Below are 24,273 nucleotides of genomic sequence, written 5' to 3'. Positions count from 1 at the left end.
CCCCTTAAACTCACCCCTAACCACCTCCCTTCTAGTGAAGACCTACAGTAAACCACACCCCTATCTGCTACACCTGCAAAGCACAAAAGACTTCAGTATTAAGGAGAATAAGCTCATGCTGTGATCAGACCTTGAATCTATTCATTTTATTTTAAAGAGGATTAATTGCGGGAATATGGAGGAATCAAAATCTATTTTAAGGATTCATCCAATGACATTGCCTTGATGCTCATCTAAAACCTGTTCTGGATGAAGAGTATTTATTTCTACATTTGTTCCACCCTGAAGATGAAAAGGGGAAGAGTCACATTTGTTTATGACTCTCGTGTGCACTGCAAATGAAACTTCTATGGTAGGGGAATGAATAGTGCATATATACATACATATATACTCTGATGCAAATAACAGGTTGCGTATCACAAAATGATCAAGACTGAATCGGATCTTCTGATTGTTGAGCTAATATCATAAGTTTGACACTGATTAAAGTTAATAAAAGTCTGTCAGAAATTCTGTCTAATTAAAGAATCTAAAGTTAAATTTCCCCACTGATTTCACTGAAATGTCTGCAACCATATCAAGGGCTGCAAACGAAAAGAACTTCAAAACCTAGACAAAGCCCTTAGACCCCCACTCACCTGCACTGTGTTGTGTAACATTACCCAGGTTGGCCTGGAGGCGATGGCTCACCTCTTTGAAGTAAACCTCAACAGCTGGTGTTTGTCAAGACGAATGTCCATGTTTTGTCCTTTAAGCTGCCGAGAAAAGGGAATGCTAAATGGTTGGGTAGGGACCTAAATCTGATGCGTCTGCTCCAGCTGGGGGCAATTTTGAATCATATTCCCTACCGCAAATTACTCCTGCATAGCATTGCAGTTGATCACTGAGTTGAAACTACAATTTAAAGCATATCATGAAGATCTGAGCAAGAAGAATATTCAATTAAGCAGCTCTAAGGCACAAATGAAGAATTTCTCTAAAGCAAAATATGCTTGATATAAATAAACGGACAGGAAACAGTCAAATAAAAGCTAATCAGGATTTGGTGGTTTGGAGGTTTTATAAAATTTCATGAAAATTAGTAGTTTTGACTTAGTAGAAGTCTTGGATAACTTCTTAGATTTTGTTTGTCTCACTTGTTGCACTTTGTTTCTCTCAGCTTTAAGGGTGTTCTAAAAATATAAATATATATATATATATTAAACAAAAAAACTAAATAATTAAAATAATTAAATAAATATCAAAAATATCTGTTTTAATTTTTGTAAAATGATTTGGAAATGTTAAACGTTCTTTTCTACTTTGGTTCTAGTGCAGAAGATCTTGAAAAAACCATCTAAGATAATGCTTTTGTTGTATAATGACACATTCAAAAGTATAACAGAGCAGTCCTTCAATTCTGAACTAGAGTTTGGTTCTCACAGTAAATACTGGCATCTTATTGAGCAGAATCTCAGCACAAGTGCTTCCTTAAACACCCTCTATTGTTAACACCTGGGCTCAGAAGAAAGGCCCATTCACAAGTAAATTGTGGCCTTGCTTTACAGAGAGATTTTATAACAGAGCACAGTTGACATTGGCAGGAGTGGCATGGCTGCCTATGAAAACCCTGCAGCCTGCTCTATTCGCAGGAGATCAATCAAGGAGGCGTGTTTCCCTGAAGCTGCAGATTTCCACTGAAGTTGGAGGGGAAGGAAAAGGAGGGGGGGGTCAAAATAAGCTGCTTGTGGTTTCAGCTTATTCTAGACTAGAGGATCCCCAGAAAGTCCCATGCCTCCCTTTGACTACACACAGGGCTCCTTGTAACACTGTCAGACTCACTGTGACACAAGTGTGAAGCCCAAAGCCTGTGAACAGCTTCATACCCCACTCGTCCCCTCTTAAACCCCATCCTCTTGTTACCTTGGTGCATCTTTTTTTAACAGTCTCCTCATGGATTTAATATGATCACACAACAGAGCTTTGTGAAGTTACTGAATGAACTTAAGCTTGTAGAAGTCACTGAATGATTTTGCAACAGGTGTTCAGTGAAGCTGAAGCAAGCGGTGCTAGCTAGCAAACAACGGGTAACATCCCTGCTACACTGAAACACTGTCTAAGCTATGGTAATCTTACTGGCAGTTTCCCTGGATGCCATGACTCCTGTAGGAGAAGGTGGGGTTTTCATTTCTGTGTGTGTTTCCATTGCATGATTTATACACGACTCAAAGGCAAACAGTAGCGTAGAAAGATCTACTGTTAGCCACATGCTGTAACGTTTTCTAAAATAAACGACTAATCTAAAATGTGCAATGTATGCAATAAATTAAATAGTAGTCTGTTAGCGTAGGGCTTAGAAGGCCAGTCTGAATAATAAGGGCTACTAAATAAAAAGACAGTTGATATTTGGCTCTCCTTTATGACATTTTTTATAGAACATTTGTCTTTTTACTCACAATCTAACCAGGAAGTGGACTATAAGAAGTTTTCCAGAGGAACTTGGGCTTAAGAGCCTTAGCTCTCGACAATCCAACTTGACTTCCTCAATCCCAGCCACAGACATGTAAAATTAAATGCAACTTTTGTCAGTAAACACAATATGACTGGAAGTGAGATGAGGACTTGGATCTTGTGAATCAAAGCATAAAGCCCTATGCATTATTTACAAGGGAACATAGCACAGAAGATTCTGCAAATACAGGTGCTTCTGTTGACTGTAAATTGAATAACACTGAATGAATGAGCTACACATCAATCCCAGATCCACACACACACACACACACACACACACCGAAATTCAGGGATTACTGTGTAGTGCATTCATTCACTGTTATTCAATTTACAGTCAACAGAAGCACCTGTATTTGCAGACTTTGTCAAAAGACCAGGAGAGGTTTTTCTCAATAGATTCTGAAAAATAATTAGAAAAGTTTAGCAGTGTTACTATGTGCAAAGAAAACAAATTAATATGATCCTAATACTCTCCTTTACAAGATATTATTATTATTATTATTATTATTATTATTATTATTATTATTATTATTATTATTATTATTACTAAGAGCCTTAGACATCTGGTTTATATTTTTCTATCACCTGTAGTACTGCTGCAATGACCATAAACTAACCCTAAAATATCTAGAAAGCCCAAAGAGGTAAAACCATATTTCTCATCTGTTACTTGTTTCTTATAGTCTGAATCAGGCATCTCTTTATCATTCACATATACATTATGCCTTAGGAGGAAATGTTGACTGTGATACCCTGGCTCTGTTTCATGAATTTCTGTGTACTTTGAATCATGGACAGAATCATGTTGGCCTGCTCAGAGAATAGATTTAACAGAAGTTACGAAAGTACAAGAACCCAGTATGATCCTTGCTAATACTTCTTTTTCTTCTCCACAGCTTTATCTGCATTTTTTATGGAAGGAAATGTCAGATTATAAAGCCTTCTGGACATGTTTTGCTATTGAAGTCTACGGTTACATTGACTAAATCCCTCCATTCTCCTAACATGAACTGATAAGTGAAAAATGGCCCTTAAGATGGCAACAGGGATTCCTCCAAAGACTAAAGCGCCATTTTGGTGGAAATCTTCAGGATGTAAATGTAGAAGGTTTGAAGTAAAACATGTGGCTACTCAATCCTAGCATTAATGCAAACATATAAAGCAAATATCAAATGTTTTGCCTGTTTATTTTGCAGGAAACGGTGCAGACGGGAGTCAAAAAAAAAGAAAAGAAAAGAAAAGACAGATATGTTCTCGCAGACGAGCTTAGTGTCCTCAAAGTGGGTTTTTCAGGTAATAACCCAGCATTGGGAGGGTGTGTATTTAGTGCGCTGAGTGATCTACTAAGGAGTCATTGTCCTCCACAAAAAGGACTGAGAACAACCTGTGCTCTGAGTTATTCCAGCTATGTCCATTCAGTAGACGTTTGGTTACTATCATAGGATTTTGTTAGAGCAAAATTTACTTAATCTTGCTTCAAGTTTGTTGCTGTTGTTGCTCGTTTTACGCCGGATACCCTTCCTGACGCAACCCTCCCATTTTATCCAGGCTTGGGTCCGGCACTGAGAGCTTCAGAGTGTGCATCATGTTTGTGATTTCTTAAATTCACATGTATCCTGACCAACTGCACAGATCAGTTAGAGCTCCTGGACTCTCCTGGATAATCAGTCACCCAGAAATGAAAACAATAATCCATGAGCCATCAGGATAAAATGATGAATATGATATACACTGGGTCTCTGCACTGGGTGTCTGAAATTTATTCCTCACTAAAGATCTACTACTATCTAGTACTATTTTACTTCATAAACTATTCTGTGATGTATACCAAAACACTGTGTGTTCAATGTAATTTTCTGCACTGATGGGTTTAGTATTCATTATAAATAAAATTGGCTGCTTTGATGTCCAGGGTTAGCAGGTCTGTGCGACAAAACCAGACCAATGCTTTAGAAATGATCTCCAAATCTATTTATTATATACACTGATTTTAAATAACTAACATTATTATTTAAAATATTATTATACATTAATATGCCAAAACCATTAAAAGCTAGTTTTTATAAATAGGATTTGATTTGGATTATAGGATTTGGGGCTAAATATCTTTTTTTCCTCAAATGCATTTATATTTCAGGTATTAGACAGAGACCCTTATCCAGAGTGACTTACAATTTATCTCATTTTATACATCTGAGGTTTAAGGGCCTTGCACAGAGGCACAGCTTGGTGGATGTGGGATTTGAACTCACAACCTTCTGATCAGTAGTCCATAACCAGGACCTTAACCAGGAATCAAATAACCTAGATATTGTCCAAATACCCAGGAGAAACATTCACATTTTTTCAAATATACTAGATTAATAATACACTTATATAATAAATATAATGTATGCATAGTGTGCATCACACACACACACACACACACTGCAGAAATAAACCCACAGCAGTGAAAAAAGCTCAACTTTGGAAAAAGTCCAGGCAATGTTTTTCCAGCTTTTCCAACTGCCCAGTTGCTCAGTGAGCTTGTGCCCACAGTAGCCTCAAATTCCTGTTCTTGGCTGACAGGAGTCCACTCTTTCCAGCTGTGGTGAACAGAAAAGCATTTCACAATGCACAACACATTGAGCCTTAAGGCAGATGCGCTGCAACAGCTTGAGATCACATCAGGTCAGTGCATTCTGAGATGCTTTTCTGCTCACCATGGCTGTAAAGAGTGCTTTCTTTTCAGCTCCAACCATCATCTCCTTCTCCTCTGAATTTTCTCCTCAACAAGGCGTATCCCCCAGCAGAACATCTGGATGTTTTTTTATTTATCACACTATTCTTTATGAACTCTAGAGACTGTTATGTGTGAAAATTGCAGGGGATTAGCAGTTTATGAAACACTCAAACCAGCCCATCTGCCATGAACAGTGGTCTTTGAGATCACATTTTCCACATCAGATGCTTGAAATGAACATTAATTGAAGCCTGTGACCTGTATATGCATGATTTTATGCATGGTGCTGCTGCCACATGATTAGCTGATTAGATAATTGCATGTTTAACCCCTTGCCCCTAGCTAGTAACCACTTCAATTATAACACAGCTGTTAAATGCAGATCATCCACATAATAAAACGAACAGGCTTGGGTTCATTTCAGAAGAAAATATTCAGTTTTACAGAAAAAAAAACCCACAGCCTCTAAATTTATGACATTGACAACAGTGTATCCTTGTTTTTTAAAGACCACACTTAAAGGCTAACTGAAGAGATTAACAAATTGCCAGATGTCAGAAAACTTACAGGGTTTCCAAATGTTTATAACATTTACATTTATTTAGTATATGTTAAACAAGTCGAATCTTCTAATAAATTGCTTAATTTTGCATATATTTCGCCAGTGCTTCCAGCTTACACAAGGTCTTGCCTAACAGCACTGGAAAACACCGTGTTGAATTTCAGCATTATTTATAAATGTTTACGTGTGTGTGTGTTTTTTGCTGACCTGCATGTATATATTCAGCCAGGCCTAATTATGTGTTGCTTCTTTAAGCTTGAAACAAGGGCTAAAGTGGCTGTGTTTCTGCTTCTGAGACCTTCAGTAGGAGGAACATCAAACGATCCATAGAAGGAGGTTGAACTACTCATCACCAGCGTGAGGGTGCTCGAAATGTCTTTGTTTATAACACAGACCCCGCAATAAATTTTTCCTGCTGTTTCTGTTTCGCATTTTGGAAACGGGGGACCTGAGCGGATCCTTAAATTAATGAGTAAATGAGTGAAGTTCCAGATGTGTGCACATTTTTGCATCAGTCACACACACACATGCACAGTTTCACATGTGTCAGAGTATTTTACTTCTGAAAAAAAAAAAAAAAAACTCGGGGGAAAACAAAGTGCACACTGAGAGCATTAACTTCACTTGTATGATGCTGTCATTCTGGCAAAAGTGACATAATCCTGCTGTTTGAGACAACTGAAACGCTCTGCCCTTTCTGAGGCCGAGTGAGTGATGGAAATTCCAGTAGCAAAACCGAGGTATCATCCAAATGCCCAAGAGAAACATTCACAATTATTCAGTTGTTTGTCTACTGTTTTCTCTTCCACATATGGAAAGCATATATCCTCAAAATATATCATATTTTAACCTTTCCTTCACTGAATTATTCCTCATATGCCACTGCCAACACTGCTGGCACTGTTTTATTCAGTGTTTGACTCTGTTTGTTTGCGTATGCTTTAGTACATTTGCTCTGGTTCTGAGATGAATATAATCTGTTGTATACTTGCCATTGCTATAACATTGTAATTACTAAAGCAGCATGTTTTGAAACATACAAATTTCCACTTGTCTCTAAATGCATGTGTGACTGGGTATACAGTAAGGCAAGAACACGACCATGTTTCTGCACACTGCATTTCTCCTAGTGAAGCCATGCGATTTCAGAAAGTTCGTGCTAAACCGCAGCAGGTCGTCCAAACTAGTGGATCATCCAAGAACTGTACGTCCCTCTCTCATCAGCTTCACAGTCCCTTGAGGCCCTTATTACGTTGTTTGCTGTAAAAGCCACAGGGCCTCTCTGGCCCTCAGACTGGGCTCTCTATATACACTCCCCCACTGTTTGTTTATCTTTCCTGGGGGGATTATGTTTTTATAGGCTTGTCTTTCCTTCATTCTGGCCCAGGTGGCAAAGCTGGCTGTATAAGCTTGGCTGGTTATGAAGAGTCCCTTGGGCATGCAACTGGCACAGACATGGGCATGATGCTGCGCTAAGTGACGACACAGGTGCCTGTCCACGTTCAGGCAGTGCACTGCCGTGACACTTACGGCCAGCCATTGGCCAACATCCTAACCGCACTTCAGGTGAAGACTCTCAATACTCTCTTTATGCTCTAGCTGAGAGGTTGTGGCCTCTGAGGTAAGGTAGCTTGGGTAATATTTTGTGGCAGGGCTATGCAGCATTTTGAGCAAAGAAGCCTTTTTGTCTTGTAGTGGAGAAACATGCCCAAGACAAACACACATTTGTGTTTCTCTTCTTTCTCTGATACCCAAATGTTATCAAAGATACACTATCTGGACATGTCCAAGGATACATTTGTGGGTGTTTGTTGATTTGGTAAAAACGGAATGCTATACAAAGCCTGAAAATCCCCTGCTGAGGTAAAAAAAAAAATACAGTACAAACATTTTTAAAAAATCCCCCGCATACTAATAAGCCACATCATTAAACAAAAATCCACCGCATGATAACATAGCGCCCCTGCTATGTGGTTGATAATATATGCTTCCACATATATTTTCAAAATGATACCTTCCTGCGGTCGTCGCCTTTTGTAAATGTAAAACCAGGGAAGTTTCGTTTGTGGAGCCGAAACAGAACTGGCACAGCTTTATCGACTCGTCTACAGCGCCCTTTTGTACTCTTTTTCACAGATAGTCTTTGCTCACTATGCTGCAGTGGTCTTTGGGGGGTTGGGAGGGTTGGCAGATGTGAAGGGGTCAAGACAAAAGCTCACCTATTAGGTGTCTATTTCATGTGACAGTGGCCTGATCTTGAAAAGCCTGAAAGCTGGAGGGGAGCACAGGAGCATTTTGGAGTGGAATCGAACCCCCATGGCAATGCTTTGCTTAAAGGGCAAGAGAGAAATTATCTTTTCATCGCCCGCTACTAACTGCATGGAGAATGGGGGAGAAAGAAAAACTCTATAGGCTCTAGTATTCCTTCCTCTACTCTGCTCCCACTCCTCCTTTTTCCCCTCCTCTGTCTGTTTATCCATCTTTCCCCAGCTGAACTTTGTAACCCTAACTGCATTGAGAGCACAACTAAAGTGGACGTGAATATCCTCAGATAATTTTCTTTGAGAGCTGGTTGAAATGACAGAAGTGTGTGAAACGATTCGAACTGAATTGATGGTCTATAAACTGTAAAATAATTCCCAATTGCCTGTTTCAGCTGGCAGTCTATACTTTTATGACAGAATTAAATTTATTTATGCGGATTGGAAGCTGGCCTGTATTCTCCATAACTATTTTCTTGCTGTGGGAGATAAAAAAAGCAACTCATGACAACCTGGAACTGTTAATTATGTGAAACCAGAGGAAGGCTTAGATGTTTTGTGTGCATTGTGATTTTTAAAAGCATTGTGATAATCAAATCTTTTTTTGTAAAGTGCAAAGTGAAAGAGCAAAGTGGCCTTGAGCAACAACAGCAACAATAGTAATACATACATGAATTAAATATATATATAAATATATATATATATATATATATATATATATATATATATATATATAAATATATATATATATATATATATATATATATATATACTTTTTAATATATATTTAAAATGTAATATATATATATTACATTTTTAATAAAGTATTATGGTTGACTATGAATGCTTTGTTCCTCTCTATTACACTAAACATTTAATCTTTTTCATATATACTTCTCTCTCTCTCTCTCTCTCTCTCTCTGTTTAAATTGTCCAGCACTTTTCTAACAATTTTCTAAACACATCAGAATACCGGTACATGTAATCAGTTGGAGCTTCATGCCAAGATGTTCAGCATCCCTGACAACGCAGAGGAGGCAGAAAGACAGACAGGAATTCCTGGGAGTGAATCAGCAATTGAGTTCATTTATCACACGCACCCCATGAGTGTGGAAAATAACCCGCCTGCCATTTGTCCTCTCGGCCACCCCCCTCCCAAAAAGGTAGGGGAAAGTAAAGATTTTTATCATACCATTTCATTATGAAGTTTCAGTAGTTCCCTACCACCAGCTGAGTTAGAAATGAATTCTGGTAACCCTGTCAACTTGGAGTCACTTGTGCTTTTGTTCATTGTAGAGTCACGGCATGCTCTTTGTACCCTTCTTGGCACGACCTCTACGACTGGATGAAAAAAAGCGATCTGTCTCTGGCAAGAAAACTAAAAGCGACCTGGCTATGGTATCTAATAAAAATTTCAGGAAAAAAATCTTTTTATGAGGTTCAGGCTGACTTAACAGTTGAGTGAAATTTCTCTGTTGAAGCTGATTTCAGACAGAAATTCATTTTTGAATTATTCACTAGTAATTGTTTAACATGAAAATGTGAAAGAATTGGATTTGTCTAACCTTAATTGTGATTGGTTAATTTGAAAGTTTACTACTGATGCAAAAAGTAAATCAATAATAAAGTAAAAACATAAAATAAAAATAAATAAAATAATAATAATAATAGTTGCATCACAGCAAACATTATTTTACAGTCTTACTGCTTTCCAGGGATTTTTTTATATGATTATTTTGTAAATAAACACATTTTCTCTCTGCCTTTCACCTAAATACTTCATTGATTTTATGGCTAAATTTGAGCCAATATAAATACATGCAAAATGGGTAGAAAAAGCTTTTTTAACAACCGACTGTTCCTTAAATATCCATGTTTGCTAGTGGCTCAGCATATTTTCTGTTTTTGAGCAAACAGACTTGGGAAGGGAAGGAAATGATTATATAAGAAACTCCGTTTGGGCTCTGTGGGAAGCATATATCTAAAGAAGGAAAGGTGCCTGACTGGACAGGAAGTGTGTGACCTGAGATCAGGGGAAATGACCCATGTTTATGCGGCCCATGTTGTCAGTCTGGAGGGTCAAAGTGCCAGGGCCACTGCCATCTCAAGGGTCCTATGGTTGCAGCTGGGAAGTCGATCGCTCAGGTCTTATTTCATTGCTCAGTTCTTGTTCCTCTCCTAATGAAAACAGAGCAACTGACTCCGTGCAAAATTCTTTGCATAGAATCCCGGTTGGTTTTCTTAGGAAAAAAACAAAAGCCAGTCACAGGGGCCAGTCTTATGAGGCGGCGAATTGAAGCCACACCTTTCTCTTTTTTTTTTTAACCTCATTAATCTTTTAGAGAATATCCCATAACATGTGAGCATTAACCTTAATTTAGCAACAATGAGCACTCAGTAGCACATAGGATTATTATGAAAAGCCACAGAGGCTACCACAGCATTCATCAGCATTCTTAGGTTCATTTTTCATGTTGATATGGTGATACATGGGCATGCACAATCTTCCCAACTAATCCTGGGGGCCAGGATTATGGACAGTCTGGGAAACAAACAGCTTAGTGTTAAATTCAATTACACAAAGCAGTGGATACGAATGTAAATTTAAAGTGTCGCAGCTCAGATTTTAGAAATTGAAAATGACACCACAGCATTTACATTTACGCCATGTGGCAGACATCTTTATCCAGAGTGGCGGACAAAAGTGCTTTGAAGTCTCTATGAATAAATACATCAACACTGGGTCACTAGGTCAGAATATCATCAGTCTAAAACTCTGGAGGATAGATAGCACACAGAAACCTTGTAAAAACAAAAGCGCTTTTTTAAGTAAGTAAGTAAGTTTAAGTATTTCAGGAAGACAACCAGTGACTCAGCTGTTCAGAAGTCTAGGAGAAGTTCATTTCACCACATAACATATTAGTGTGGGTTTCTTAATCAAATTTTGCATATGAATTTTGATTAAATGATTTAAAAAATATCAAGTATCAAGTTTACCTGTCCATTAAAACCATTATGTCCATCTGATGGCTTGGCTATCCAAGATAGTTTTGTGTATGTCACATGCCATAGAGGTTTTTTCATTTATATTTTTGTGCTAAAAAGCATGCAAGAATCCATAATAATACTTCTAACTGTTGTAATAACATTAACATAAACCTATGTAAATATTATTGCCATTGTTTTAAGGCTTTCAGTATCAGGAGCTAACATACTCATGGAGCTTCCACCTCTCCTTTTCTTCTTATTTTGATGCATTTTAAATTTAGTTAGTTAGATAGATAGATAGATAGATAGATAGATAGATAGATAGATAGATAGATAGATAGATAGATAGATAGATAGATAGATAGATAGATAGATAGATAGATAGATAGAAAAAGGAGAAAATACTTGAAAGTCATCAGATAAATTGAATTTACTCTGGATTAAGAACACGTCTATATTCATGCTGGAATTACTGATGTCTGTGGAATTCACCTCTTACAAAGGAGATGAATATATGTTTTATTTAGCTCACAATTCCTGATATATTGTAAAATATCATATCAGGGGAAAGCTTTAGAAAGCTGTCAGCAGAATGGGTTACCCTTGGATGCATTCTTGTCGAGAAATATCTTGCATAAAATACATACCACAGCATGAATTTATACCTTCAGTTTCTTCCATTTTACACAGAAAGACATGGTTTAAATATCTAATGGATGTCCAAGAGCAATGAAAGCTTGAATTCTCTGAGGCCTACTTAACATTAGCATTAACAATGAATCTGTAACACTAAAGCTTACTGACTGCATACACTGCATCAAAGATCGTTTAAATTTATTAATTTTTATAGCTAATTAGAATAACTACTAATTAGTTCAAGTTTCTACCACATTATTATGCTGCTGCTCTCCCCGACTCTTTCACTGGACCCATTGACTCTGATTCTGTTAACTCTTTACTTTTAATTAACAGTAAAAGAAAAATTGTGTGTACTATAAAACCCATCTCATCTGCCTTGTACTGTGCTGAGTCAGAAAGGTCTGGGCAGTGAACAGTGCATGAAGCCTTCCTCCACTTCCTGCCAACACAAACAGTAATTATGGCTCAGGCAGACAAGCTCTTGCTCTAAATCAGGACTTTGGCCATGGGATTAAAAAAAAAAAGTTTGCAATTAGGGTTAAATTGTTCTCTGAAGCAACGGGTGCTCTCTTTTGTTGTTTATTCCCACTTGATATGTCCTGAAGGTAGCTATTTTTCTTTAATACTGACGGTTCATTGAGAGCTAATTTTCACTGCTCCCTTTCGTTGTTTCCACCACCATCACCACCACCCTCCACCCTCCTCTTCGTCTCCCCTCGTTCAACATCTGGCTTTTCCTAAGAAAGCTGGAAAACATATTGAACATTCTTTTGACAGTTGAGCAGGATATGTGGAAAACATTCTAATATTTTAATCTGCAGTGTGAAAACAATTAAAGAGGTTTATGTAACAACAAGGCCGGTCTCTGTAGGCAGTGTTGCACTTGACTGTTTAGCTCAGGTGCACCGAATTTCCATTTCTCTGGTTATTCCTGCTGTAACAAATGAATCTGTTGAAAAATAGCCTACATTTATAATGCCCCAGATCACACAAGAGAATAGCACAAACCGTTAAAAAAGATTCATTTAAACTGTAGTAATGTTTAAATAAACCAACCTCTAGAAAATGTGTAATGTCTTGCCCTCATTTCGTGCTGCATCTACTTTACATCTAATAAGTGGAGGATTGAACAATTCCCATCACACAAATTTTTCTAAAAATTTTCATTTTCACCTTTCACCTCAGTCTTAAGAGCGTCTGAAATAAAAGATTAGCTCTGTGTTCGTTTAATACCACCTGGGAGAAAATGGCTTCAAATAAACTCTTCAGGAATTAGTTTAATTCTGTTGATTTTAATTAGATGATGCTTTTGGGAAATGAAGCATATATTGACTCATATCGAATGAGCAGGAACACAAATCAACAGTTTTGCCAGAGCAAACACATACCATTTTCAAGTAAACACAAACGCTTGACAGAAATGTCAAATCCTGCTCTAAGCAACCTTTTTTTTTTGCTCTCCTAGCCAGGCAAGAGGTCCAATGAAGTCTCTGGAAGCAGGAATGGCTTACATAATTACCTGCAATGATCAACACAGGTTGTGCAGGTGATTGTATTTTCATATGTTAGAACTACACCACAGAGGCTTGTGTGATTTATTTGATTACCTTTAGTTTAAATCTTCCTGGTGACAAAACCAAGTTTTATTCATAACATTCAGGTTTGAATTGATCCCCAGACTATTGTCTTGGTTCTACTTGTTATGTCATACCAACACAAAAGCATTAAATCTGTTTGCTTCTTTCCATATGTCCAAATCCTCATGTGCAGGATTGCATTAGTCGTCTATTTTGTTTGGATCAGACTTCCAAGAAAACTCCAGAAGAAGCTACAGGTGCTTCTACACGATCTACCAGATGATTTGAACATGCAGAAACACTGCTTTGTTTGGATCAACTCTATGAAACTGCATAGTTGAATATTGGATGTGTTATGCATTGTACAGACTAACCTTCAAGTTTCTCAACAGGTTTTGGAGAAACCTACTGTAGCCTTAGATTCCTGCTCCGGCTGATTTGCTGTTGTAGCTCAACAACTTTAAGATTCTGTGAAATGCTATTCTGTTCCCAACAGTTGTAAAGATGGATATTTGCAGTGCTGTCTGTAGCTTTTCTGTTCTCTGTCATCACCTCAGAAAGGTGTTTTCCACCTGCAGAATTGCCACTCGTTAGATTTTTCTGTTGTTTTTCCACAGCATTTTGTGTAAACACTACAGATTTAATGTGTATGAAATTCTAAACTGCTTGAATGGGCAGGTGTACAAGTGTTTCTAATAAAGTGGCCAGTGCATGTATTTCAGTGAATGTATATATCACTCTATCATTATAATTCAGTGCAATGAATAAGACATTGCAAATCACCAGGGTATGGCATTCTCCAGACATTTCATCTGAACACAAACCATAGTGTCTTTTCCTCAAGTATATATAATACCAAGATTTGGAAAATGTAAAATATCACTCACGAAAAAAGGAAGGCTTTTGTTTGACTGAATTGTTCCCAGCAGTTAAAAACCTGATACGCTACTGGAACTGTCCTGGTGGTAATTATGGTCTACAATTTCTCGCACACGCCCTTCTCCACACCCACCTTTAAAAAAACTGAAGGTCTTCACAACTAACCAGGTTCCTTTTTCTATTGCACCCCCTGCTGTAGACCAGACCTAACTACACCTCTGTTCAGCCTCTTTCCCTGGAACCTGGATTTATCAGAAGTAATAAAAGTAGGACCATCAAAAAGCATCTGCTTAACATATGATCAGCTGAAACATCTGACTAGAAGTTTTGATTATTTGTACTATCATGTCAAATATGAAAAACTGCATAGCAGTAGAAAACATCCTTTATATAAAGTGATATCCAAGTAACTTCTTGGAGTGTAAATTTGCAGAAACCTTAAAAACTCTAAATAAAAAAAATGGATGGGTACTAGAGGATTACCACAAGTACATTTTCTATCGCAAATGGGAGCAATTTTATAGTTAAACCCCCTATTTCCTTCCAAAAATCATCTCACTCCATTAATACATACAGTCATTCCCTGGAAGTGGTTGTGAACAGCTTGAGCTGGAGTATCTCAGGTGCTTTTACAGTAAAGTTTGCACCTTAGGCCAGATTAATGTAACCTTTTGGCCTAGGTGATGAAGTTGTGCTAGCATGTCTAGAGAAGGATAAAATACCAAATTTTATTGCAGTCTATGGAGTTTCTTGTTATTTGAAGACACCATGAAGTCTACTTGATTGTCTTAATGCAAGCATGTAGCATGTCTGATTTCCAGGAAGTTATGAATAATGATCTGTAGCTGCTTAAGTTGTGTTCTGAGCGGGATGTTACACTGTTTTCAATTCAACTGGATGCTCAGTCACCCATTTTTCTGTTGGAGTGTATTAAATATTTCAGAGATCAATGTCTGAGCTAGTCTCATATCATCCACAGCAATTTTCAGTAAATCCCTTTTTCCACAATCAAGAAGGTTTTATATGATGTCCTTTAGGATCTATTTTTCCAGCTGGGATAACAGTCTTAAGCAATCAATGTTTCGAGGTTTAGAAATAGGAATGTGTAAATGTGGCCTTCTTCTGTTGTATGGAAACAACCTTCTCAAAAAAAAAAAAATCAGTAAGAGACAATAATTGCACAAGCAGGAGGGATCATGTCTGGGTCAGGCAATTTATAGAGGGAATTGATAGAGAACAACTTTCCAGACTGGGATGTGGAGCATTGGTTGGACTATCAAATGGAACAAAAGGCTGGGATATGGTTACGAACCATTGCATTGATCTCATTAGCAATTACTGTCCGATCCATGGGGTTAGGGACATTTATTTTTGAGTGAATTTCCTTCTGAATGTTGTTTGTCTTGATTTTATCGTCTTAAACATTTGTTGTCTTTTGTCTTCTTGGGGTTACCATTGCTACTTCTCTTGCTAAAGCCAATAAATCCAGACCCCTTTACAGGATGTATGATTCATCTGTGCACTGTGGAGGAACATTATTTCTTCAAAAAACGCTATTGTAATCACTTGTCCTGGTGGATTCTGTTGGTTATAATCATATTGTGTGTGGCAGACTTCATGAATACTTAAACATTGCTTTGTTTGTAGCATATCAGACCAAGATATTAGATGGTTGATATGCTGGTACTGTGATTGAGCTTTATTTGGTGTATTTACTGATTGTAGTTACACGTTAGAACAAACACTTGAGACGGCAACCATCTTGGGTGATCTTGAAGCTCATATTTACAAGTGACCGGTGTCTAATCAAATCCAAAAAGGGTTTTGTTTTTATCTCTGCCTCCATATTCCATTTGTTTTCACATGATATCTTTCACATAATGCTACCAAACACACCAGGCTGTCAGGTATGGTCCAGCAGATATGTGTTTGCCTCGATTTGAGAGGCTTACATATGTTATCAGTTTCAGGTAGATAAGAGGGAAATAGAATACAAATAGAACAAGGGAGCGCATGGATTGTAGTGTATGTTGGCATAACAGGATGAGTTACATGCTTAGCATTAGATGGTCGATTCGAAACAATTGAACAACTGGCTGTATTTTCTTTTATGTATTTCACTGGGTCTGCATCTGTATCACGTTTTGTTCCTCCTACTTTTGACGAAAAGTATAAATAATGAAGAAATTGTGCTTGTGATGAGATAAATGATAGGGATGTAAACAAATAAACTGTTTGGATAGCATCTGTGGGAGGCTACAAAATAGTCACGTGAGTAGGACAGGGAGGTTTTTACTTTCATGTGATGCAGGTTCAAGCATGCTCATGTTCATTTACGTAAATGTGTGGCATTCCTTACTAATGACCTGGGCAGGGTCGTGCTGGCTTAAATTAGACCACTAGTTTAGATTTATGTTGTCTTTATGTTTATATAACGGGAAATAGAACCAACTAAATTGCTTAGAACATGGTACTTAGTGATGTCTAGTATACTCTGCATCAAAAACAAGTAAACAGTATGCATTGAAATAACTGCAATAGCAGCTATTACGAATCTCCTTACTGTGATAATCTAAGGTGGTGTTTACCAGCATTAACACACTTATTCGACACATTTTTATATTTTATTGAACGGTCATGTGAGGTGACCTAGGGAAACCAGATAGGGGAGTCAGATAATTCTGTGTCTGAACTCTGGAAAACATCAAAAAACAAACAAACAAACTTTTTTTTCTTCCAGTACTTTCCAGTGAAGAGTGTTTCAGTGCTGTGACATGCTTTTACCTCAGGTGGTATGGATGCTTATAATCAGTTATAACTTTTTTTCATCTTAAAGTTCTAATTAAACTTAACCTGTAATAATGTTTTGTCCACAGTTAAGTTAGATTACAAATGTAGAAATAAATGTCTTTCAGGCCATTTACAGATAGTTATATTTTACTGCTGTGAGCATTAATAATTAATATTGTATATGTAAAGAGCATTTAAATAGATTACATAAAATGTTAAATCTCTGTTGTGCAATATACATACAATGGTGTTTATCTACATCAATAATTAAATCTCCATTTGATAAAGGTTATTATATACACTATAAAATAATCTGAGCTTGTACAAACATTGGCTATCACATAAAAAGCACGTATACCTTATATGCATTGTGCAAACATTCATGAGTTATGTGTCATCCGCAAAGTTACAGGTCGAGTGATTTTGTGGAATCTTCTGGGGGTTTGTATCTTGAATCTGGTTTTTTGGACAAGCTATGCTTTTTCCTAAAGGTAAAAAAAAACAAAACATCATAACTCATTCTTTAACAATTCCCTACGTATTTTGCTTATGATTTATTGTATATAGTGCTTTATTGCTTACCCCAGTTTATGTGCAACAATGGCGATGGCAACTGCAATGATCATCACCACCAGCACACAAATGGATACCACGATGTACAAAAATTGATCTGTCACAAATTAGGGAAGATAATTCAAATGTTTTGATTTTGTAGATGTGCAACAAATTTAACAATTCCACATCATCTTACCATTTAGCCATGAATGCTCTTGATGTGATTTGTCTTTAGACTTTGTAGAGGAGATATTTTGCTTAGTTCCTTGTGGTCCTAGATTTAAGACATCAAAAATAACCAGCCAAGAACACATACAGCCATTAGTTCAAAGGATCAGAACAGGATTATTTAAGACCTAGATCTCTAAGGCACTACAGAGTGTAGTATTTTCTGTTTTTACACAACTATAGACAGGTGACAGTTTAAAGGAAAAACCATCATAAGGTTTCTGGGTCATCACAAGCTGCCAGAACAGCTTTACTGCACTTTGCCTTCAGAGATGTGTTAGAGGGATGAAGAAGCACCAGCCCTCTAGTGTTGGCAGTGTTTTTAATTTTTTTTTAAAATAAACTTTTCTTGGTGCACGATGAACTAACTTCCTGTCAGTTAGACCGAATGCATTTCTATGTATATTCACCAATCAGCCATAACATTATGAGCACTGACAGGTGAGGTGAATAACACTGATGATCTCCTCATCATGGCACCTGTTAGTGGGTGGGATATATTAGGCAGCAAGTGAACATTTTGTCCTCAAAGTTGATGTGTTAGAAGCAGGAAAAATGGGCAAGCGTAAGGATTTGAGTAAATTTGACAAGGGCCAAATTGTGATGGCGAGACGACTGGATCAGAGCATCTCCAAAACTGCAGCTCTTGTGGGGTGTTCCCGGTCTGCAGTGGTCAGTGTCTATCAAAAGTGGTCCAAGGAAGGAACAGTGGTGAATCAGAGACAGGGTTATGGGTGGCTTAATCCAATCAAGCATCTGTGGGATGTGCTGGACAAACAAGTCTGATCCATGGAAGCCCCACCTTAGAACCTACAGGACTTAAAGGATCTGCTGCTAACATCTTGCTGCTAGATACCACAGCACACCTTCAGGGATCTAGTGAAGTCCACCCCTCATTGGGTCAGGGCCAACACCATATGTCATAATCTTATGGCTGGTCAGTGTAGGGAGACAGAATGTTTCTGTAGGCTATTGAATTCATTCGGCTGCTACCAGACAATTATCCAGAAGTATTTTCTTCCTAGAAAAGGCCACTCCCACCAGGACAGAAATGTTTCTAAAGGTAATCAATCAGTCAGAGTAACTTTGCATTGTGATCCTTCATTCTAATTGGACTCAAACCATGCAATCAAAAACGCTACAGCATAATCGAGTCAAGGCTTTTCCCTCTGTCACCAGTCTGTATTCCATGTCTTTAGCTGACATAAATTTATAACAGCAGATCTGCACTGTTGTTGCCAATCAGTACAGGAACTAGATATTTCTGACTACAACAAATATTGACCGTGCATAAGTACTTACTGAAATAGGATCTGTTATGAATGGCTTGTTGCAGCACATTGCACCTGTAAAGACTGTGATGATCCAGTCCATGACAGGTGCATAGGCTCTGAAGCACAGATCCCATTGTAGCTACAAAGGCCAGCCTGCACTCTTTGTTTCCACTGACAAAAAAGTTGAGGTCTATGACATGCAGCAGTTCTATTGTTGAATATCCACTAAGTGAAACATCCTCAGAGCCAAAACATTTGGACAAGAATGCCTCGAACGTCTGCCTGTTAACACAAATGAGTGTGCAGTTACCAGCAGCTCTTTAGTACACCTTTTAAATTGTTTATACATAAATCAGTAAGCATGAGTAAACATCATTGTCTTGCTTGCTCTGACACTCTATGGAGAGAGCAGATGGGCCTGATGCTGGAAAAGTGCATATAAACCGATGCAGTGTGGCAAAATATATGGTCTTAAAGTTTAACTGACAGGTGGGATGACCAAACCTGCAAATTCTCTCTCCAGTGCAGTTGTCCAGCATCTCCAGGCAGTTCCATTGTGATGTGTGGTCTTGTTTGCAGGAGTTGGAATTGAGCATGGTCTGAAAATTTTGGCAGTCATGGTCATCTTGCTCACACGGACAGAATACCAGCATCTCAGCCATGTTTTCGGGTAGGCTTGAATAAAATTGTTTTGCTGCCAGCCTGCAAAGCCTCTCCTCACAGTGAGGTGCAGAACAGGACTGGACAAACGGCACCAGCTGCCGATTACACACTTCATCCTGGATGCACAGCGTCATTCCCTGTACGCAGGAAATGTCTGGAGCTGGAACTAAGTCTGGGGGCATTAAGAGACAAAGCAGAGGGAGAAACTTTCAGGATATTTACCATATATGTTGTGTGTAACCAAAAATGACCCATTTCTATGTTTAATTATGATGGGTGTTAAATTTCACTTATATATTGTTTATGTTGCTTATAAATGAAACGACTGGGAGATCTTCTGACAATTAATTCAGCAGTTCAATATAAACATTAAAAAAAAAAAAAATCCATTTACCAGATGTTAATAATCTAATTTGTTTCCTTTCGTCTTTTAGGTTGTTCTCATGAACTGGAAAGAAAGTTAAAAGGGAAAATATAGTTACATTTTGGCAAGAAATGCTGCAAATACAAATGAATAACCTATTGACAAATGGAAAGTAGTAGAACCTGGAAAGGGTAGGTGATGATCTGAGTGAGGATGAAGAGTATTGGTGTGACTGCTTAACTGTTGAGTTGCCAGTCTTGATTTGTCAGGTGCAGGCAAGGGTTCAAAATCTGCTTAAAAATAAGTGGCTTTAATTCACAGTCACTTAGAGTGTGGAGAGAGAAATGATGTGTGCTGTATACCATACCTAAGAAGGAACGGCATAAGGAAGCCAGGAGTTGTAGAATGCTGCATGGATTTTCATCAGTGCACACACACTCTCGTGAGTGAGCTAATATTGCCTGAATGGTCACGTTACAGCCTTCAGTACTTTGCATTTGACAGCTGCTCTCTGATAAAAAAAGGGACAAAGCAGAAAAGCCGGTTTTAATGATGCGACTTCCACTAAGCACTGATCCGTGCAATGGAAGCGTATTACTGGCATGAAGGACTTCCATCAAGGTAAGCTGCATTATACTGATGGGCAACAAATGAAAGAAAATAAGCCACATAAAACGGGTTATTTACATGTTCCGCCGGTACAAGCTGCCAGAACAGCTTCAATGCATCTTGGCACGTATTCTATCTTTGTATTCATATTCCCAGTCTCTGGAACAGTACAGAAGAGATGAATGCCATCCTTCCAAAACATATTCTGTCTAACATGTTGGTCCAAAATAAGTGCCAAAGTTTTTCCTTTAATCGGTCACCTGTATATCTAGCAGTTTACATTTTATTAAATTTATAGCATCTGCTCACTCCTGGGAATCATACCAACCTCTGAAAAGGAACTGTTAACTCATTATTGTAGCCAAAGTTACATTTATATATTGATATTACTCTAAATGTAGCTTTGGCTATATGTTCATCCCATGTTATGGCCAGAATGGTTGAATGAGGAAATGAAGACCTTGTTATGAACTTAGTTGTAAGGCTGTAAGATAAAAAAAAAAACATTTCATTTGAGACAGCATAATAGTATCACACCAAAAGATGTGGCACAGATACAATATTCCCTCTGCTAAACTTCAATGATTGGGATGATCTCTAAATACTCATGATGTGTCACAACTTATGATTCTAAATCCATAACACCTCAAAGAATGATAAATATATCACTATTATAAGATCAATAGCCTAAATCAGAGCCAGAAGTTTCATCCTGAACCTGTCCCAGAACTGGTTAACTTTACCACAACAAAACACCATTATAAAACAGGAAATCCAGGGTAAGATCAAACTGTGCTCAAAGATAGCCAGCTAACCAATACATCTTTCAGGCCTATGATTGTGTATTGGTTTCATGTGAACCTGAATAAGCAGGTAAACAAGGGAGTGTGCTGTAGGCTATTGCTTTTAAATTGGGTTACGTTGGGTTAGCATCTATATCTTGCCAAGTCTTGTTATTTCAGAAAACCTATGGCCTTCTGGAATGATTGAATTAGTCATAAATCAATTGCAGGGAACAAACGAGTACCTTCAGAAACACAAACATTTCTCAGAAGAGTCTCTTTGCTTCTGCACAGGTCTTGTGAAATACAAGGCTGAATCAGTGAAAAGCAGCTTGTCGATATCGTGGTGCAATCAGTGTGCATAACCAGGCAGATCCCTACAAATAAGGAAAAACAAAACAAATTAGTGCAATTAATTTCACTGTTCTCTGTTAAATTTCAGTGGTTATCAGTGGGGTATTCCCAGGAGCGATTCCCAAGGATCTGATTTATTCATTTTGATGCATTTTGGAAATCACTGCTCAGCATTATTAACGTTTTAGTATTAATTATTTCGAGTTTTTATTTTAATGTTCGAGTTTTTATGTTTTTGGTTGAATAAATGAGCTGAGGGCAAACATAATAAATAATTGCAGAAATATAAATAATATCAGCTTGAACCTAAAGCCATTTTAATAAAAAAGTGCATGAAACCTCCCCGGAATACGAAAGCAAAAATATTAATATACATCGTTCTAATATTTGAACAGTTAAGTTTAATAAATACAATACATCCATAGTCAGAGGGTCTGTAGAATTTATTTTACAGTTAAAGCAGTTTGCTGGTGGCTCTGTTGCATTAGTAATATACAACACTGGACATTTTTGTATGTGTAATTGTCTATGAATGTGGAAATGCAAAATGTATTACATTCTGCACATCTTATTAAAAAGTATGAAGCATAGCCTTTCAGGTGAAAATGCATAAATATTCTCCACTTAATATTGCAACCTGAAATATCACAATAATTTTATTCAGCTATATACAGTTTGTCTTAACAAGGTCTAATCTTAGATATATCCTTCTGTCTAAACTTTTGGCATTTGGCAGACGCCCTTATTCCAGAGCGACGTACAAAGGTTTGGTCAGCAAAACTGACCACATACTTAACAAAAACTGTTACTAGATGATTAAACAAATGATCTCAGAAAAGAAATCGGGAATATTCCCACAGCAATGTTACTCACCGATAAGCAGAGCTGTCTTCATGTCTTCCTCTGACCGCTTGACTCGCCTCTGAAGTCCAGCTGATGGAGCAACACCTGCGCGCGCGGACTGCACCGGCCACCTCTCCAGTCCCTATGGAAATATCAGTAACCGGAAATGACGTCCGTCACATCACTTTTTTTCATGATGTGATTGTTCAGAAATTATAGGATGATAAATAAAAATTAATGTCTAGTGTACAAACTGTAAAAGGGGGCTGCGATACCGTATTAGAAGTAGTGACGGCATTCGGACTTTGCCATTTACTAATTTAAAATATCTGCATGATCTTAACGTTAATTAAATAGTTAATGACAGTTCCATCTTATCATATAAAATCAGATGTGCCCTTGTTTTTTTTTTCCCCACCACCTGCAGTATACAACCTCCATAACCCTATACAGCAATGCCTGATCAGTCTGTTTTGGAAAGTTTGCTATATTTTATTTCTTTAATGTATTAATATATTAGAGTCTCGGAGAAAAAAAGAAAAAAACGCATGATACTAAATGGTTCATCTTGTTTCTAAACATAGAAAGCTGGTGAGCAATAAAAATAATTAAACCAAGCCCTTAATGATGTAGCCTTTATGAGCATCATTACGGCGCAATTACTGCGCAATACATTGTAATCTGACGTGTGTATAATAATTAGCAGCGCTTTATGTGTGTTATATATAACCATCTGAACAACCGAAATATATATATATATTGACATTGTGGCGTACATAAATAACTTTATTTATTTATCTTTCCCATCCCCTTCCCTTATTTATATGTTGCGTCTGCGCAGTTTGTCTAGTCTATTTGTCTAGACATGCAGACAAATTCAAGTGCGCAACTTACTTTGCAAAAAAAAAAACCAGATTCGGATTGTAATTTTACTTGTCTTATTTTAGGAACAGTAAATAGGTCTAAAGTTTGCTATCCCAGAGTGAAGCTGCTATCCAGCAAACAGCAGAAGTGTAAAAAAAAAATGTAAATGATGACACAACAAAGTATTCAATTCAATTCAATTTTATTTATATAGAGCTTTCAACAATGGACATTGTGTCAAAGCAGCTTTACAGAACATAAGAAACAAAAAAAACATGGTGCAAAAAGTCCTAGATGTTAGACAAAATCATCCCTAGTGAGCAAGCCTGAGGCGACTGTGGCAAAGAAAAACTCCCTTAGATGGTATGAGGAAGAAACCAGACTCAAAGGGGAACCCATCCCCATTTGGGTGACACCGGAGAGTGTGATTATAAATTATTCTAAACACTGGAGAGTGTGATATGAACAACATCCTTTCTGCAGTTATGTACAGTCAGTTGTGTGATGCAGATAAAGCATATGTAGAATGTTATGTGTGTATTAATTATGAAGCTGTTGTTGTCCTCAAAGTCCAGATAGGGTTGGCAGCGTTGCTTTGATATACCCAAATCCTAACGAAGCAGAACCCATTAGGAGCTGGTCCATCTCTGGATGCCTCAGGATCCTCATAGGGTTGGCCTCTTCTCACTGAAGGTTTACTGGAGCTGGCACAATCTCTAGATACTTCGGGATGGATAGAAAAAGAGAACAAAAAAATATATATATCATGGAATATCCACCTACAGCATTTCAGACCAAACATTTACCTCAAAGAATCATATCTTTAGCA

At 37.6% G+C, this 24,273-nt stretch overlaps 1 protein-coding gene and 1 long non-coding RNA gene across 3 annotated transcripts; one reads left to right on the top strand and one right to left on the bottom strand.

Annotated features, from left to right (window-relative positions):
- The first annotated feature begins 129 nt into the window (after window positions 1–129).
- Window positions 130–4,250, top strand: LOC131351301 (uncharacterized). The gene is made up of 3 exons (XR_009204367.1): window positions 130–352; window positions 3,387–3,597; window positions 3,687–4,250. It is a non-coding gene; the product is annotated as an uncharacterized LOC131351301 (long non-coding RNA).
- A 12,478-nt stretch (window positions 4,251–16,728) lies between these two features.
- On the bottom strand, window positions 16,729–22,735 carry gfral (GDNF family receptor alpha like). 2 transcript variants are annotated; one of them, XM_058380049.1, is made up of 11 exons: window positions 22,611–22,735; window positions 21,629–21,760; window positions 20,360–20,503; window positions 20,175–20,282; window positions 20,023–20,076; window positions 19,470–19,800; window positions 18,994–19,247; window positions 17,660–17,737; window positions 17,491–17,578; window positions 17,267–17,393; window positions 16,729–16,812 (listed from the first exon to the last, which is right to left on the bottom strand). In XM_058380049.1, the coding sequence occupies exons 1-10, from the start codon at window positions 22,630–22,632 to the stop codon at window positions 17,315–17,317; spliced, it is 1,290 nt and encodes a 429-aa protein (XP_058236032.1). In that variant the 5' UTR covers window positions 22,633–22,735; the 3' UTR covers window positions 16,729–16,812; window positions 17,267–17,314. The 2 variants fall into 2 exon arrangements, with proteins under 2 accessions (XP_058236032.1, XP_058236025.1); XM_058380042.1 differs by having other exon boundaries at window positions 16,749–17,393.
- Window positions 22,736–24,273: the final 1,538 nt, after the last annotated feature.

This window comes from Hemibagrus wyckioides, linkage group LG03, assembly GCF_019097595.1.
Source record: "Hemibagrus wyckioides isolate EC202008001 linkage group LG03, SWU_Hwy_1.0, whole genome shotgun sequence".
Taxonomy (NCBI): Eukaryota; Metazoa; Chordata; class Actinopteri; order Siluriformes; family Bagridae; genus Hemibagrus; species Hemibagrus wyckioides.
The sequence above is the reverse complement of the archived record's forward strand: the minus strand, read 5'-3'. Positions and strand labels throughout refer to the sequence as shown.

Excerpts from the sequence above, each read along its gene's own strand:
- gfral (XM_058380049.1), bottom strand. The coding sequence starts at position 22,632 with ATGAAGACAGCTCTGCTTATCG. Across the intron at positions 20,077-20,174 it reads TCATCACCTACCCTTTCCAG|TTCATGAGAACAACCTAAAA; the intron begins GTTCTACTACTT and ends CTTTCTTTCCAG. Across the intron at positions 19,801-20,022 it reads AATTAGATTATTAACATCTG|ACTTAGTTCCAGCTCCAGAC; the intron begins GTAAATGGATTT and ends TAATGCCCCCAG.